Here is an 18308-nt window from a genome sequence, read left to right on the forward strand (position 1 = left end):
ACTGTTACAAGGTTTTGAAAACTTTAGAAATGTAGTATAACTATGAGGTACTTTTTGGCACATTACTAACCTTAACCGTCAGTACTGTATACAAACTTCATAACCTCCAAATGTAACCTTTCCTTATGGTTCTATGATGTAAACTTTAACTCTTACAATATATCAGTAGCATACCTCATTTTTTCTTATGCCTTAAATTTTACCAACGGAAAATGTATAAAAATAAAAACCAAATATAATAAAAAATCAAGATATTTATAGTTAAAGTCATGGCACCTCTCTGGAGTATATCTATTTATATATTCGTTTTTAAGTTATAGATGTACATTTTATTTTGTATAACATTTTGTGACACCTATATAACACTTTCAATACGGTTAGGGTTGCAATTTTGACATTATCCAGTCAGTGAAAGCTGTGACTCTCGTGTACACGCCGGGCCATCCTGCTGTACCACAAGGTGAGGGTCCATAGGAGACTACACCAACTGCCATCCAGTTCTTAGTAGCATCGACTCGCCCCATAAGTGCTCCACCGGAATCTCCCCTACAAGAATCCTGACCCTCTAAACCACCAGCACAAAGTTGCTTCTCAGTGACTATGCGATTCGCCCGTTCGTAAATTTCTTTACAATCATTTGTATTTCTGACAGTAACTTTAACCTTCAATTTGATATCCGATGATAGTTCTGAAAATATAAATTTTACATAAGAAAACCAGCGACTTCTGAAGTCAGTACATACATGTTAAAGTAGCTATGTATTATAAGATCTGAGAAACATATATCTTACTTGTTTCCGTTTTCCCCCAACCTGCTACTTCCATATCAATATTCTCAAATGTACTCTTCTTCAATGCTGAGTTTACAGGAAGACAAATAGGTTTCACGAAATCTAAGAAACAATGAGTAAGTTAATATTTATCACTTATTTATTAGAATTTGTAATATATTAACTGACGTCTTAAACTACATGTGAGTTACGGAACTATAAATATGAATAGAAGAATATAAGATTATTTTACGAAGAGGTAAAAAATTGTATTTATTTGTTCATCACATCTTATGTAGGTAACAATATTTGATTTAGCATAATCGTGAAGCTGTTAAGCAAATAATAATAATATTATTAAGACACAGTGGGAGTATATTATACAAAAATAAAAAACATTCACGAAAAAACTTATATCACTTACAAATAATATTGATTTTAAAATTTAAAATTAACCATTGTAATATACCATTGAATGCAACATTCCGTGCCAGTCTCAAAAGCGCGATATCGTTTTGCTGACCCTTATCAGGGTCATAGTCTTCGTGAGGGATTATCTCTTCAATATTAATATCTAATGGATCTGGGCTGCAATCATCTCTTACGCAATCCGTTTTGGTAGCCACGTTCCATTCACCAAGACGTACCTGCGATCTTAAAAAAATAAAATTGCTTAAAGTATATAATAAATAAGTAAACTTAATAAATAGAATAAATAAAGTGCAGAAATAGTCTTACAGTCTCCAGTTCAGTGGAAGATCTGAGCCTTTGACACAATGGGCTGCCGTCATGACATATCTAGGTGATATTAAAACTCCCCCACAAGCAAAAGTACTTCCTTTAGCTGTAATAATTTCATATTTTTGTTTTATATCATCGAAAACAGTATTACATAATGTAAAGATATTTCGTATTTTAACCATAGGTCAAGTATGGCTGTTACTATAATATGATTAATTTAATAATGTTTGCACTGTAAATCTCATCAACAGTGCAACCAAAAATAACTTACTGAGCATTGCAGCCTTTTTTACAGTAAACTCTAACCTACTTTTCATTATACATATTTTAAAATAGTATAAAGTTTTATTTTTAGGAAACTTAATTAAGTACTTTAAAATAAAAAATGCAACAACACTTACGTATTTCATATTTGATTAGTACCATCCAAGGATGTTCGTCAAGGTCTGCCTGTTGTCCTCCAACAATTCTATCATTGGTTTGAATTCCACAGACAGTAGTGTTTGGCAGCAAGTCAAGACCGCCTCTCATCTCGAACTGTGATGGACAGCAAATCTAAACAAGAACAAAGATCTATTAACAAAAAGCATTTTTTCACGTCATAGTTTTGCGTCTATATATATATATATATTTACCTTAGGATTATTATGTTTGTCGAAGCCGCAGTGCAGTCTTCTCAATAGAGCCATTAATACATCTGAACCATTTTGAAGGCTATCAAAAATCCATGAGCAGTTTTCTAATGTCACACATTTCGCCCCATTTTTACAGAGTGCTATAAAAAATGGTTAATTTTGTAAGAATTTGCTTGAAACAAATTATTTATTTTCTATTTAGAGTTCACTATGCATATATATAAATATGTTCTTTATAATATATAACATAATTTTTATCCTTATAGTACATAATTATAATTACTACAATTTTTCTCAACGAAAATTTCAGGTCACGGCTACTATTTTTTCACTTCTATCCGTGGTTTACCCGACGGTAATGAACATTAACATTCCATGTTGTGCAGATTGGAACTAGACATGAACACTTCGGCGGATACCTACAGAAGATCGTTTGAAAGAAGGCTACTTCCGCTTGCCAGTACTCTAATTAGCTTAAAGACACGGCTCCTCACAACCTGGATTAATGCTCTTCTATAGTTTACCGACGCACAGAGTTGATGAGTGGAAACCTTTCGCTTCTGTTCGTCATGATCAGCAGATAAAGATGTTGGCTCACAATGGCCTTCTTCTGCGAGAAGAGGAGGTAAGGACATCCCACTATGGCGACGAGTGTCCTCATTTATAGCGTTGATTGTTTTAATGGGTAAAGGTGGGATCAACTCACACGGTTTCCTGAAACCTCACATAACCATCCTGATCATCGCGCCTGGCCGTGATGATAAAGTAACGGATGTTTTCAAACGTTAAAGTAAATAAAAAGAGTTTGAAAGTAAACTATAAAGCCTATCATTTAAACTATATATTATCGATTACGTTAAATATTAACCTTGTTTATCTGATAAAGTGGACATTTAAAGTCATAAATTGTTTAAAAATAAATGAAACTCCGTAAATAATTAAATAGTTTTAAATATTAAAAACCGTTTTAGTTGCTTCCCTTACGCAACCTAATAAACCTTTATAACGGAGTTTTGTATTCGAGTATATGGATATATTATTTTAATTTTTAATACGATTTATTTCCCTAAAATATTTACAGATTTTTAGTTTAGCTCAACATTCTCCGGTCAACCAATTAAAAATTTCAAACTATTGCCATTTGCTACTGTATGTACAATCGCCTAGCCCAAAGTGTACCGACTGTCCTGGTTTTTGGTAACCCTCTTCTAACTGCTAATAATTATCTTTTTCAAATCACCGTTCCATAATTCTGCAGGACATTCCTTGTAGCAAAACTTTGCCTCCACTCTTATACGTTTTGATTAATTGTCTATCTGATCGTCTATAATCATAACCCATCTCTTTTGACCTAAGCGTGATAATTCACAAATTTTATTACAGATTACAGGTTATTCAAAAATACAACAATCAGGTATTTCAATTATATCCTACCACTTCACAAATTACACACTACACATTAAAAAGAGCCTGTGTAATCAAAGGATTTCGGGAACCACTTGATATAGCTAATAGGGAAAAACAGTAATCTGTTTTTGTGATGTCAATCGCTTATAAACTTTAATATTTTGTCGATACTGTTAAAAAAACAAACATACCAAATACTAACATCTACAAAGCGACAATTTTAATTCTATTGAAATGTTTAGAAATGGTCAAAGACAAGACTTAGACAATTACAACTCAATAAGAACCTACAAAAGACGGTCAATGACGCCGAAGCCGTAACCGTATCTTTAAAGACAGAAACACTCAGATACACAAACTTTTTTAAATAGCAATAACTTGTTTGGCTCGTCAATATCAAACTTGTTTTTTTTACTTATATGTAACGACCACTGACAACAGAACTTTATAATTGTGTACATTATTAAAATTATTTATAATAAATATCTTAGTTATATTATTGGATAGTGTTCCAAGAAATCATCTGACACTCCATTGACCTTATCAATTCCATACAAATATAATGTCATAAAATCCTGTTCTATTGGTATTTTAAATTGTCATATAAGTATAAGGAAATACAAAATCTTTAAGTAAACTCTCAAGACTCACGTTAATTGTGAAATATATACATATTCTTCTCATCATCTTCATCATCATCTTTCGTAATAAGCTAAAATAACTAACAAAAATTAATCTAATTGCAATAAAACCTTTTTTTAATTATTTTTTTGTCTGTGCCACTATAAATTTAGCGTAAATTTTAAAAGTTCATGGTTTAATTTTTTACTAAATTAATAACGTAGACAAAATTTGTGAGATAAAACAGATTTTATAATGAAAAGTGTACCCAGATCAACAATGCATATTTTATAGATAAATATTAAGACAATAATTTAAATCCTTTTAAATTTTATAAACATATGTATGTAAAAGGCTTAATTCGAGTCTTTATTGGGAGTTTTTAATAAAAACCTTCAAGGCGTTTTGGGTTACTGTAACACTGAAGGAGCAAATTCACGTAAATGCTATGTAAAGGAAATTGAACCTTTCTTTACAGTTTCCATAAAGCAATTTCTTAATGTTTTATTTTCAACAAAAGTCTTCATAAGTACAATAAAAAAAGTGTACATAAAACCGGCTCAAATCGACGCGCAAACAAATATTTATTTCCATATATATTTACATAAATTGTTAGGATGAATATTCGTCTGTGTTAATTCATTGTTTATTTATATTAGTCACGTCTATTAAATAAACCTTTAGACGCAACAACAACGAAATATTTTGAACATATTATTAGTTGTATATATATTAATTTACTTTCTATTATTACAAAAATTTTAAGTAACGTTTTTTATAGTTACATTTGATTTAGCATTTGCCGCCTATTATCAAATCATTTTACATCAAATAAATAAATATTTAAATTTTCCGCAAACGCTTACTATTATTGCTTGCAATGATTTGATCACGAAAAAACTTATTTTACGTTTAGGATAACTAAACTACCTATAAACGGACACCTCATTCACAACAAAATATTATACACAATAGAAACAAAGTAAACAAGACCAAAAACATATAATTATTATTATATGAGACAATACTTGATGAGTTCTTGTAAACATCGTTACAGATTATATGCTATCACCCAACATCGACACAACCATACAGTCTATATAATCACTTCGCAATAGCACATAACGACACATAATAATCAAGTAATTTACCTTCAGCGGTAGCCGACAACACGATACTGAGTAACACAATAATTCCAGTTTTTTTAATATACATTGTGATTCAATTCATGAGAAAAAATAACGAAACGCAGTCGCCTTCCCTGCGCCACTGTTACTGATTGTAAGCCCTGACACTGGTTATCAATATAAAAATATATACATATTAAACAAAGGTTAAACGTCGTAAGGCGTCGTTCGACGGACACGAGCTAAGCTCATCTGAAGTCACATTGGTCGTAATATCTACGTCACTATGATTATCACATAAGAGTTGAGGCTGAGATGTTTTTTGTCTCTAATGTACTCATAAAGATTTGCTTACAATTATCAAAATATAGCATTATTTTTAAACCGAACGCTAGGAAAGTCATTGCACTCTATTAAAATGAACTTAAGTTCCCTTTAAAAATTAAAAGTCTTTCAGATCATCATTACATATTGTATTTATACTTTCAAAAATAAAATCCTTCAACCTTTTTAATTTACTTCCTTTAAAAAATACTTCGCTTGAAATATTCTTAATTCTCTTTATCAAATAGTTATCATATATATATATATATATATATATATATAATACAAGGAAAAGCAAAATAAAATCGTATAATGAAATCTAAGACTTTTGCGAGTATTCTTTTAAATGAAACTAATATTTGTCGGATTGTACTACGCGTATTTTATTATTTTAAAAAACTACATACTCCGGACGTTTCGCTTACTTTGCAGCAGCCGTGACTACGGGCAGACAAGATGCTTCAAAGTAGTCGAAACGTCGGGAGTAGATATGTAGTTTTTAAAATAATAAAATAAGCGTAGTATAATCCAAAAAATATTAGTTTCATTTAAATTTTTCTATATTTATAATTCAAGTAAACAAAATGTCTTCAAAATTATTCTTCATATAATTTACGTTTTATAAAACATTCAATGATTTTTTTACGTTAATTCTTATAATAAAAAAGTTATTTTCTCTATTGGCTTTATCTCCTTTTATTCAATGAATTAGACGGCTCTATAAAGCAAGTTATTAAAAAAAACTAATATGTTCCTTTTAACGTACTAAAAATGACTTCTTTGAGAATTGAGTGCTAAAAAATATATGGACAAATTACGTCTCGCTTCAAGAGTGGTTATTAAGAAATAGTTTTATTTATTACTAAAGCTATATAATTTCGTCCAAAAGTTATCAAATTAATGTAATTATCTTTGTACAGTTATTATCTAAGCTTTGATAAATTGTAAAAGTTTTATTTCACGTTTTTTGTATTCCTTTAAATTATATACAACATCCTTTCTTTAATGTTAATAAAATTATTACGCAAATTTTAATCGTTCAGTTTATATGAAAACACGAGGAAACGAAATTTAAGTCACACAATCTGTACACGTTTATACTTTATTAACTAATAACAAGACCTAGAACCTTTCGCCATATGCTTGTAGAGGTCATCGAAAAGTTTAAGGCCCAATATAAACATGGTGACGCTTTTTAACAGCGACCAGTTATAGGGATCATCAGTTTTTTTCCACAGTTCTTTGAGGTAATTCAAAATAGCCTTTACTCTCGCTTTTGCTGAATTTTTAGGCTGAAAATGATAAACATTTTTTTAACAATAAATACATTATCTATTTCACTTTTACACTGTTATAAAATATTTCAAAATAATGTTTACCTCGGGACAACTTTGAGGACATGTTGGTGCACCACAAGGATTTCGAACATTTGAAGCCCCGGGAGTAGTCTCTTCTGATGAGGCGCCAGGAACTGGAGCTGGAACGGGATTGGACGACCTTTTGGATTGACATTCTTCACTAACATCTGAATCTGTTGCTGGTCTATTCTGCTTCCTTATACAAGACAATTTGCATGAATTCATACCTCATGTTACAAATTTGTATATTTTAATAGTCACTTTGTAGATTTAGTTTTATGTAAATATTGTGACATGAACATTTGACATTGTGACATCAAAATAATAGCGTCATCTACGTGAAAAAAAAGGTTAAACAAAAGGACGTTATATTTTAAGCATAAGTATTATTAAAATATCTAAATTATGCTTAAGTGAAATATATAATAAAATAAAATTTCTTTTTAATCAGGTTTCTGAGAGAACAAATAAGGTTGTGATAAATGTTTATCAGAGCAAGAGCAGATTAATTACGTTTAAAATGTTATGTATTCTTTATGAAACACAAATTCACATCAAAATATGCAAGATGAAAGGCACTATATGTAAGAATAGAGGGAACACAATGCCGTTATAGAGCCTAATGGAAATTTTTACGGTAACAGAAAATTCATACTGCCACAACGTGTAGATACGAGTTTTGGCACAATTTAAGCAAAAAGTACAACTTATAAATACGCTTAATGTGTGACAGAAATAATAAATAGTTACATAAAAGTATATTATAAAATAAAAAATAAAATTTTTGATCGTAACTTGTATTAGTAAAGTATAGTTGATTAATTTTGTTGTTTAAGAATTTTTTAACGCATTAAATTAATCAATAATATAAGCCATTATAGGCATATCAAAAACGAGAATGTGAGACTTCATAAAAAAACGTTCTCATTTGTAATGGATAAAGATTTTAAAGATGGCGTGTTTATATCCTCAGGCTTAAACAAGAGATCAAACATTTTTTAATATTTAAAAGAAACTTGAGATCATTTAGCGTCCACAATACAGGAGAAAAATAACGACTAAGTTAATGTGCAGTTATTCATGTACATTTAACAACCATATATCTATGTCGTGGACACACTAGACATTATTGAGATCAATGTAGCTTGCGTTAACATAATCAAAATTAGGAACGATCATAATTCGCTGCTACAATTATACGGAAAACTGACGTAAAGTGTATCTGTCGTCTTAGTTAAATCAAGATTTTAATTTATGCAAAATATTTAAAGAAACATTGATATACATATTATATTGTATTGTAATAAAATAATTGAATTACAAAATTACATCGTCGATCTCAAGCAAGAATTGTCAATTTCAACCATCTCAGTTCTAGATGGATTTAACGTCCGATCTAAATGACTTTAAAGTGGGGAGAAGATGCGTTTAATCATAATCTGTAGTAAACTACTAATAACAGTAATCGGTGTTGATTTAATAAATAGAAAAATTTAAGCGTCTGATGCAATATTAACATACGACTCTTCACATAGAAGTTTATATTATGTTAAACTCTTGGTGCGGAGACACTCCGAATTTAGTCTGATACAAATCGAAATATTTTTAACATTTGAACTATAATATAACAACATCACCTTAATTGACATTATTGCTAAAATCTAGCAAAATTAAAATGCTAATATGGGTATTATTACTAAAAAGACAAGAACCTTTCGTTGAGAAACTGGCACAATTATTCGAATATTATTTGCTGTTATTTGGGCTAGTTAAGACAAGTTCTTTAGAACAAGAAAAAATTCAGCTAGGGTAAGATCCATTATGTTACAATTAATACTGTCTGTCTGCATCACAGTCTCAAAAGAAGATAATTTATGGTAAGGGATCTGTCACTCTTAAAGGTATAATAAAGAAGTATTAACGGCCTTTACCTTCTAGGAGTTTAGATGTTAAATTCTGTTGAAGCTGATCAAAACGTATCTGGTTTTCGAAACTATTAATGAAAAATGGAACCGGCTTTAATAAGTTTTTAATTCAATACCTTATCTACATCTTTTTAAATATTATATTGCCTTCGGATAGATATTTTAGATGCAAATGCACTAATACGCAAAAAAAGATTAGAAAAGATAGAAAAGATATTAGAGGTTAAGTAAGATGTGGTGTATGCTAAGCTAAAAGAAAGCCTTAGTTCTATCTTTGTTTATAATTTATTCTTTTAAGAAATATTACAGATGTAGGTACTTATCAATAGTATTTAATTTTGAACCTAAAAACTTTTAAAATCAAAATAAAATATTGTTTTTCTGTGTCCCTTAAAAATCGTTAATTATAAAACATAAAATTGATAATTAAATCCTTACTGAACAAAGTCTAAATATAAAAAATTACAAAGAGCAAAAGAGATACTTACATTTTATAATTACAAATATATTTTCATATAAATAGCAGTATATTAATAAATTAACTGAGTTTTTGATGAATCCTAAACTCTAAACACGTAGCCGATGAGTTTAAAATTATTTTCACAGATCACTATTTTAAAAAAAGAAACAAAATACAAAAAGGTTTTAATGTCCTTATTAAAATCCATTATAGGTAGCCTTAGCTTTAATTATATTTTAAAATACTATCAAAACAACATTTGTATTATTTATATACATATACATATAAATATATCTTTTTGTTGCAATAAATTACTAATTATTATATATTTTACCCATTTATTAAATTTCCGTTAATAAAATAACAGACGATTAGAAAGATTAATCGTCTCTTCTATTAAAATATTTTATCTTACAAAAGAACTAAAAGACTCATACAAGCTTAGGTTTCTTGCTTCTATTTGGTTAACATACATTTCATTAGCATCGGAAAGGACTTCAACATAGGATGACCATTACAGTAGTTATTACCCGGAAAACTATCTAATTCACGTCTCTAATAATAATCTCGTCTGCCCGAGATCACGGATACTGCAAAGTAACCGAAACGTCGGGAGTATGTAGTTTTTTTTAAATAATAAAATATGCGTAGTATAATCCGAAAAATGTTAGTTTTATTTAAACTAATACTCGCGAAAGTCTTAGATTTCACTGTTTACTTTTTATTATTTATGTCAATTTTATTAATACCTACTACTCGTATTTTAATTAAACTAATATTTTTCGGATAAACTACGCGTGATTTATTTTTGTAAAAACTACATACTCCCGACGTTTCGGTTACTTTTCAGCAACCGTGATCACGGGCAGACAAGGTCAATCACGCGTAGTTTATCCTTTAAAATATTAGTTTCATTTAAATGAATTAAACTCGCGAAAATCTTAGATCTCATTAAACTACTCGCATTTTTAAAATAAATAAAAAAACGAACACATGCTCGTTTAATCACAGTATGAAATAAATTAATTGTAATTAAATACGACTTCTATAGATTTTAAATATTTGAATTTCTTATATTATTAGTTTATATTTAAATACTATTGCATTAATTACAAATAAATATCTTACACTATCGAGATTGGTAAATAGAAAACGGCATTTGGTTAAACGATTACACACATTATGTGATTTGTTTTGAAATTAAAAGGGGACTACGTTGTAATTTAAGTTGACAAACTATATAAGTTTAAAAGTGTGTTTAATAGTTTTACCAGTATATAAAAAATATTAAAATTGACAGGATCGAAAGTATCGTTCATCAATCTATTTGTTTGTTAACCTTAATTTAATGTTTTGAGGTGATTTTCATTACTTTTAGTAGTATAATATAAAACTGGTACCTAAATATGTTGATGTTAATATATAAATTATACAAGAAAGTGACAAGATTTATATGCATCCTCTCGTTGATGAACCTGCATGGTTATGACATCATACGTCATGTTTAAGCATTGAACAACGTGCTTGTCGCGCCTCTCTTAACTTTACCTAAAATTATTATTAATAAAAAAAATCCAACAAGTTTAATAGCAAGATGAGAAAAAGTAACGAATAAGCTAATAAATAATGCAGACTAGGTGTACCACGTCTTACTTTTAAATAAGATGATAATTTTACAAAACAAAACAATTTTCTTTTGTTAAATATCTTCTAAAATGATTTTGTGTAACAGTTATAAATATTAAGATTCATGAAACATTATTTTAAGGTTAATTAAAGCTATTGAACTGATTGATACTTGTAGCTTTATTTTACATTATATACAGCCTTTTCAGAAGTCTTTAGTCTCTTATATTATCTAAAATCCATTTCATGTAATAGGATACTCTAGTGTATACTCCAGGAAATCCTCCAATCCCACAACGCTTGGAGCCGTAAGACACTATGCCCCGTTGAACGTATCTGACTCCAACAGATTGTGTTCTTCCAGGGTACATCAATGGTCCTCCAGAATCACCACCACAGGAGTCTTTATCCACAACTCCTCCTGCGCACAGTTGAGTATCGTAAATTTGAAGCGATCTGCGAAAAATATGAACTACAATTATAAAATTATGAAAACACAAAATAAGAATTTAATCAACACAAAATCAAATCCAGAATTAAAAAATCATGACGACGTTTCATTGGAAATTATTTCATAATTTGAAAAATACTACAAGAATAATAGAAACAATAAAAGAAAAAATATCTCTCCGCAAAGTGAATGACTTTTAAAACATATTGCATAAGTCGGTTCCAAATTTATATGCAAAGTCTAGATATTTGTGACCTTTAAACTGACCCGTGATAAACCGACTGGCACTGCGAATTGGTGAGTATTGGTAGATCAACACTGAGCAGCACAGGTGACTGAAGTCCGTCCTCGGTGGTGCCCCATCCTGCCACTACACCCTGCAAACCTTCCAGCTGCTCTGATAACAATGTTGGTGTCGTCGGCAAGCAGATTGGTTTCATGCTGTCTGTAGAATACACACGTTAGACAAGCTCAAATTCAAAATTATTTGTTTTTAATTTTGACTTAAAATAGTGTTAATCAAAGAGGAACTTCAACGGAGCTGAATATTCGGGCTAAAAACTCTTTTTTTCTCCAACACTAAAGATAAAGTTGGCTACAAAAATGTTACCAATTGTTTTTTTCACAAACTAACACTATTCCTAAGATATTGCCATTCTAAAACACCAGATACGTATGTATGTACATAATAAATTACTACATTAATATACATCTACATCCAAATTTTATTTATATGCGCGTTTAAATTTACAATTTTATACGAATGAAATGAGAAAAAACTCTAAAGTATAAGGAAAAACGACAGGCCATACCTTTCCACACCCTTCTCCCACTTAAGGTACTACGAAGTAATGCTCTTATTGAACTTATGTAGAGTGATTTCAAATGAAACGACTTATGTTGAATGTTTTATTTTTTCAAGTAAACATGACATACGTTTTAGTGGTCGCGGATGTACATTACATTTTAAGCACTCTTTTATTTTAAATGACTATAATGGTACTTTATTTTTAACTAAATTGCCTTGCTAAATGGACTATTAATTTTAAAATGAAATATTTATTAAACAGCGAAAAGAAATATATCTATTTTTTTTTTAATTTTATCTGTTTATCCCAAACGCCTACACCATTCGACATTACATAAGTTAGTACACTTATTCGGAAATCTTTAGAACGGGTTACAAACTATAAATATTTGTGAGTGTTCCATTTTTTGCTTTCATTTATTGAAAAAAAATAATGATTCATGGAGATTTGAAAAAAAAAATCTATTGGCAAGTATGATACTTTGGTACAAAATATGCTTTTAAACGTATTGTTTAAATATTTACTTTGTCAAAGTGAATATTTCTCTTTCTATCTCATAAACATTTGCCATCTACAGCTAAGGTAAAAAAATATTTCTCCTTAATACAGCCACTTGGTCGCACAAACCAAATTTTTCTTTCCCTAGGGTCTATAGCAACGATTGTAATTTAAATTTAAATATGTGTTATACAATCGTGCAATTTTATTTATTAAGTACGGCTTGTAAATAAATTACCTTACAGAATTTAAATACAAAGCAAGTGATACAATACTAACCCAAGGTGAAATCTACTGGTTCTGAGAGCCTTATTAAAGCAATATCATCTCTTAGCCTCGTGGGAGAATACCCCGGATGAGGTATAGTCTCATCTATAGATACATTCTGTGAATACAGAAAATAATCTATTAGTGGAATCAAACCAGCCCAACAAACAAGGCTCATTTAAAACTCATATTTTTTCCTATAAATTTGACATGGAAAGCAATAATATTAACGTAGTACAGAAACTAAATGATATGAAGAGCATTATTAATTATATTTTAACTAATGTAAATAAAGGTACAAAACTTGTTCATGTACATTCGTACATGTACATTTATAAATTGAAGGTACAGTTAAGCTAAGCTTAGAAAAGGTCATAACCTACCCGAACTCTTGGTGCACAAAACACTTCTCCTTCAACCCTCTCACAATCTGGGTCAGACCTAATGTCGTACTCTCCAAGGATGACGTCACGTAATGTCAGTCTTGATCCCAGGAATGACACACAGTGTGCTGCTGTCAAGATGTACCGTCTGGTTATAATAGTACCACCGCAACTTAATTTTGTACCGCGAGCTGAAAATTGTGCAATTAGGTTTATCAATAAATAAATATATAACCATACAAAATTTTGCGATGGGGTATACATTTTTTAATCATATTATAATTTGTAATTACTTCTCAAGGGTTAGGGAATTTTTGTAAACCAAAATTTACTTGTGCGTACACCAATGAAAAAACCCATTGACTCATTTCTACTTCAGTATTGAAGATTGGATAAGTGAATCAGCCGGTGTGACAAATATATCTTCGTGTGGTTAAAGTGAATAATTTTGAATTATAAAAAAACCTACAAAATTAAAGTGCACTCATTATATATATTTTTCTCACATTAAATAATAAAACATTCAGAGTTCTAATATTCTAAACGCCCATTATAATTTTAATTAGTTGAATAAATATAAATTGAAAGGCGACTGTTATTTAATGCTTTATATAAATATCGTGATCGAATTAGACATAGACGGGTATACATTGGTTACGAAGATGATTTTACAAGGAGATATACTTATATGATAAAGCACTGACTCATTATCAAAATGGGATGAATCGATTTCAAAAACTACTAAGATCCAAAAAAAATTGTGAATAACTTACGAGAGTCGTATGACAGTAGCACCATCCACGGCATTTCAAATAGCCTTGTCCTATTTCCTCCGAAAATCCTGTCATTTTCAATGACACCGCAATTCGTTGGTAGCAGATTTAGTTTTGGGTGATAGCGAATATCCGGTATGGAGTCTATTGTATTTGCACCACTTTTATCATCAACTCTATTTTTTCCTGTATCAATATCGTCATTATTATAAGGTTTAAGTAACCCATTATGATTTGGATCTCCCGTATCTCCAGGGTTAGAAATACAGCAAACCTGAAAATAGTGATAGGTATTACTATTTTGCAAAAATTACCATTAGAAATCTACAAGCTATGGAAAACTCACTTCAGTTAGATTTATAGTTAAATAAGAAATATCTAAGTTATTTGATTTAAACACCTCTTTGTAATACAATGAAGATAATATCTGAATTTACAAATCTTTACATATAAGTTAAAAAAGAAAGATATATCTCCAGACAAATCCATATTCGATAATGCCTTCACGTCCATAATTGGCCATTAATTTTATATACTCACCATAGGCTCGTCATCGTCGAAGCCACACGAGAGGTTTTGTAGTTTTCTTCTCAGATACGGCGGCATCGGTGTTCCAGCATCTTGGATCTCATTAACTAAATGAGAACATTGTGAGAGCAACCTACAAATCCCAGGTCGACCGTTGACCGTGCAGCTTTCACCAGAATATACTGCAATGTAATAATATTATCTTAGTATTTTTTTAACCATATTTATGCTCAACCGAAAAATCTTCAAGAGAGACTCTTTTCCTTTTTTTAATCTATTGGCAAAGAATTGGTTGGTTATGTTTTTTCCGATTTCTTTCATTTAATTTAGATCTAATGCTATTCAATTATATTTTTATGACTAGTACCATAATCATATTCTGTATTTTAATGTTTCTAAAGATGTATTTGATAGGTCATAACGTCGAGTTGTTCATATATATTTTATTTCCTAATAAATTGAATTAATTTATTAACAATATATTATACAATATTTAATATTCATTTTATTTCTTTACACGTAATTATCTTTATCTGATCAAACAAATTTTTTTATTATTTAATAGTTACTGTTACACATATTTTTAATTTATTATCAAATTTAGTAATTTAATATGTCTGTTTCTATCTTTATTATAAAAAAATTATTCTCGATCGACTTTATATACGAGTACCTTTATTTAAGTAATTGTCATTTCTAAATTTTTGAAATGAAATCACGTTAGTATTCTGTAATCTTACTTTATTTTAGAAATTTGTCTTAAAAAAATATTTGCTATGGTAAAATATATACCTATAAAAATAATGTAAAACTATTCGATATTATTCGAAAAATTGAATAGAAAACATTTTATGAATCAGGTATTTTTCTAAGGTTACGAAAAACATTAATAATTTATGAACACGTGTTATTGACTCGAACTAAATGTGATGTTTTGTTATCTTTGTGGTTTCCTGTATGCGGGATAACCTAAGCTATAGACTTATCTGGTTCGATATAATAACATAACAGAATTATAAACAAATAATAATTAAAGGAAATGCTTATGTAACTTTATTCACAGTTACATTTGAACGCAGTTAAGGAATAAGTATTATTATTTATAAAATCGCTATCATTATTAAATAAAATCATATAATAAACCAATTCAATGATTGTTTATCTTCGTTTCATAATATATGACTGTAAAGTAAAAAATATATCTATAACAACAAACAATTAAAAATCAAACTATTAAGCAAATAATTCTTCATGACGTTAATTTTTTCAAACATCCTATCAGTGAAAATACAAGGAGCCCGAGAAATTTCATTCGCCGAGCGATAAAAATTTATTTTTTTGCAATGAACGGTTATCCGAGTAATAAATACATTATTCAAGTTTCATGTTATCCAAGTAACGGAAGTTATGTTGACCTTATATCGGTATTAATAAACACAACAAAAATTACCAATTCAAAGATTCGTTCTAAATAACGTAAACGATAATCAATTAATGTGAAATTAATTTGATTAATCCGCTAATGAGATTTAATTACGATCTATTGGTCACAGCATATCTTTGCATTCTAATTACTTTCCAAGCGACCTAAACAATAATAGGTTTATACTCACAACAGTCGGCGGGCACAAAGATCAAGATCACTACACACACAAACCAAACAGACAACATATTCACACAATGATATATCGATAACTCATGAACCTGTCAGTCACGGACTACACGAAAAGCATATCTAAAATTAATTTTATTGATTAAAACAATTAATGAAAACACCAATGACATCATTAGGAATCACCGCAGATGTGAGACGTATTATACCGAGTCAATTTATCAGAAGCGATAAAACTAGGCAGATGTCGTTTCTGTGTTCCGACTGGTTTTCTTTGTTCGTTATTTATTTTGTACAAGACGAGTTCAACGATGTGAGAGCGTAAGAATAACTAAACAGTTGAGAAACAGTGCACAAATACAGGTTATGCGGGTAAAAACATGGGGGGACATCGCTGATCTTTGATTCACTTGGGTACGTGCGCAGCGTATGAATCCGCAGTTAAATTTTAACGACAACAAAGAAGTGAACGTCACTCGGCGTCACCGTATCACAAGTTATTGGGTACTCGATTCGACCTGCTTACAATACGCTTCGTAAATAATACATTATTAAACACCGTAGTTGTTATGTATGGTTAATTTTCCTTATATATAAATAAAATGAAATAAATTATATTTAAAAGAAATGAAATAAGATAAAAATTCACCAAAAAATTCTTTGCTTAGTCTTACTTGCTTTTACACTAATCAATTTCAGTGCTAAATATACTCTTCTTGAATTTGCTTTATTTATGCATAAAATTATTGTTAAATAAATAAATAAATGATTAACTGGTCGCAAATAAAACAACAACACTTGAATTTGTTTGATCATTTTCTTAACAGAAAAAAAATATTTACAGAAATAATACTTGTCAGAAAATACTAACGAATAAAAATCACCTTATCTGAGACAGAAAAGATTAAAAACCCTTAGAAAGATCACCCACAGAAACTTTATATCAATTTTTAACCTACATATTATATGCTATTATAATGACTAACAGTATTATATTTTGTTCTTGTAATATAAACGTTAAAGTGTAAAGACGTATGGACATTTATTCCTATCAGGAGCTGCTGTTCTGATTTTCATGAGATTTTACTGTAACGTAGGTCATATAACCTTTTTTTGACATTATTATTCTATTCCACAAGTGACTAAACTGCCAAATACAAAATGTAATCCAATCCATACAAGCCATAAATTAAGAGCTCACGTTGTAAAATGTTTTTATTATGTGATGTTCAAATTTGGAAAATCTGAAAAGCAATATTATAAATAATACATTGTTTTTCACCATATCGTTATTTGAAATTTAAATCAAATTCTGTATTACATTAAAGTTACTATGTATAAATTTATTTTATTTTAAAATTCAAGGCGGATCAGTCGCGAGCAACTACTTAACGATTGCTTAATTACTTTGACACATCCGTACGATATGAGCAGTAATTATAAGGAACTTTTCCGATTATTAGGTTGGTATTCGCATTAATAATGCGATAACAATAATACTTTAATATTTCGACGAATACTTCAAGTTATTTTTATTATTTTTCAAAGAAAACAAATGTAGGTACGGCACCTATGAACTAAAGAAAAATAAAGTTAATATTCTATTTATGAAAACTAAAGATCCTAGAACGTAATACAGCTATTTTGAATTAGACAGTCCATAGATTAGATGAGTTGAACGTCCTAGTACTATTATCTCACCAAGGTCATACCCAAAGCACCCAGTAAAACAGCATTCATTTTATTAATTACTCAAAATTCAAATTGGCTTTACAAAATTTCCACTCGTCATATTTATGGCGAAAAAAATATTAATATTCCGCAAGCTGCATCCTAATATGAAACATTAGTAAATATTTTTGGTAAGATACCAGCAGAGTCAGTCTTGTTATTTGTCATCGACCACCAAGGATTCTCATTGTTTTGTGAGCTGCTCTCGATAGAAACAGGAAGTATAACTGTATCTTGAATTCTGGTAGTGTGATCACGGACA

The 18308-nt window shown here is 29.7% G+C and overlaps 2 protein-coding genes across 5 annotated transcripts; both read right to left on the bottom strand.

Moving 5' to 3' along the window:
* Positions 1–236: 236 nt before the first annotated feature.
* On the bottom strand, positions 237–5558 carry LOC116772923 (CLIP domain-containing serine protease HP8-like). Its single transcript, XM_032665232.2, has 7 exons — positions 5326–5558; positions 2147–2286; positions 1913–2066; positions 1509–1614; positions 1240–1424; positions 792–893; positions 237–688 (listed from the first exon to the last, which is right to left on the bottom strand). The coding sequence occupies exons 1-7, from the start codon at positions 5387–5389 to the stop codon at positions 378–380; spliced, it is 1062 nt and encodes a 353-aa protein (XP_032521123.2). The 5' UTR covers positions 5390–5558; the 3' UTR covers positions 237–377.
* A 1150-nt stretch (positions 5559–6708) lies between these two features.
* On the bottom strand, positions 6709–16844 carry LOC116773303 (CLIP domain-containing serine protease HP8-like). 4 transcript variants are annotated; one of them, XM_061528480.1, is made up of 10 exons: positions 16525–16838; positions 16317–16438; positions 14716–14885; positions 14176–14449; positions 13403–13593; positions 13032–13137; positions 11713–11890; positions 9397–11450; positions 7005–7179; positions 6709–6917 (listed from the first exon to the last, which is right to left on the bottom strand). In XM_061528480.1, exons 2-8 carry the CDS (start codon positions 16372–16374, stop codon positions 11210–11212), a joined length of 1218 nt encoding a protein of 405 aa, XP_061384464.1. In that variant the 5' UTR covers positions 16375–16438; positions 16525–16838; the 3' UTR covers positions 6709–6917; positions 7005–7179; positions 9397–11209. The 4 variants fall into 4 exon arrangements, with proteins under 4 accessions (XP_061384464.1, XP_061384465.1, XP_032521621.2 ...); XM_061528481.1 differs by having other exon boundaries at positions 7005–7102; positions 16317–16838; XM_032665730.2 differs by having other exon boundaries at positions 16317–16838.
* Between the last annotated feature and the right edge of the window lie 1464 nt (positions 16845–18308).

This window comes from Danaus plexippus (genome assembly GCF_018135715.1).
Source record: "Danaus plexippus chromosome 18 unlocalized genomic scaffold, MEX_DaPlex mxdp_20, whole genome shotgun sequence".
Lineage (NCBI taxonomy): Eukaryota > Metazoa > Arthropoda > Insecta > Lepidoptera > Nymphalidae > Danaus > Danaus plexippus.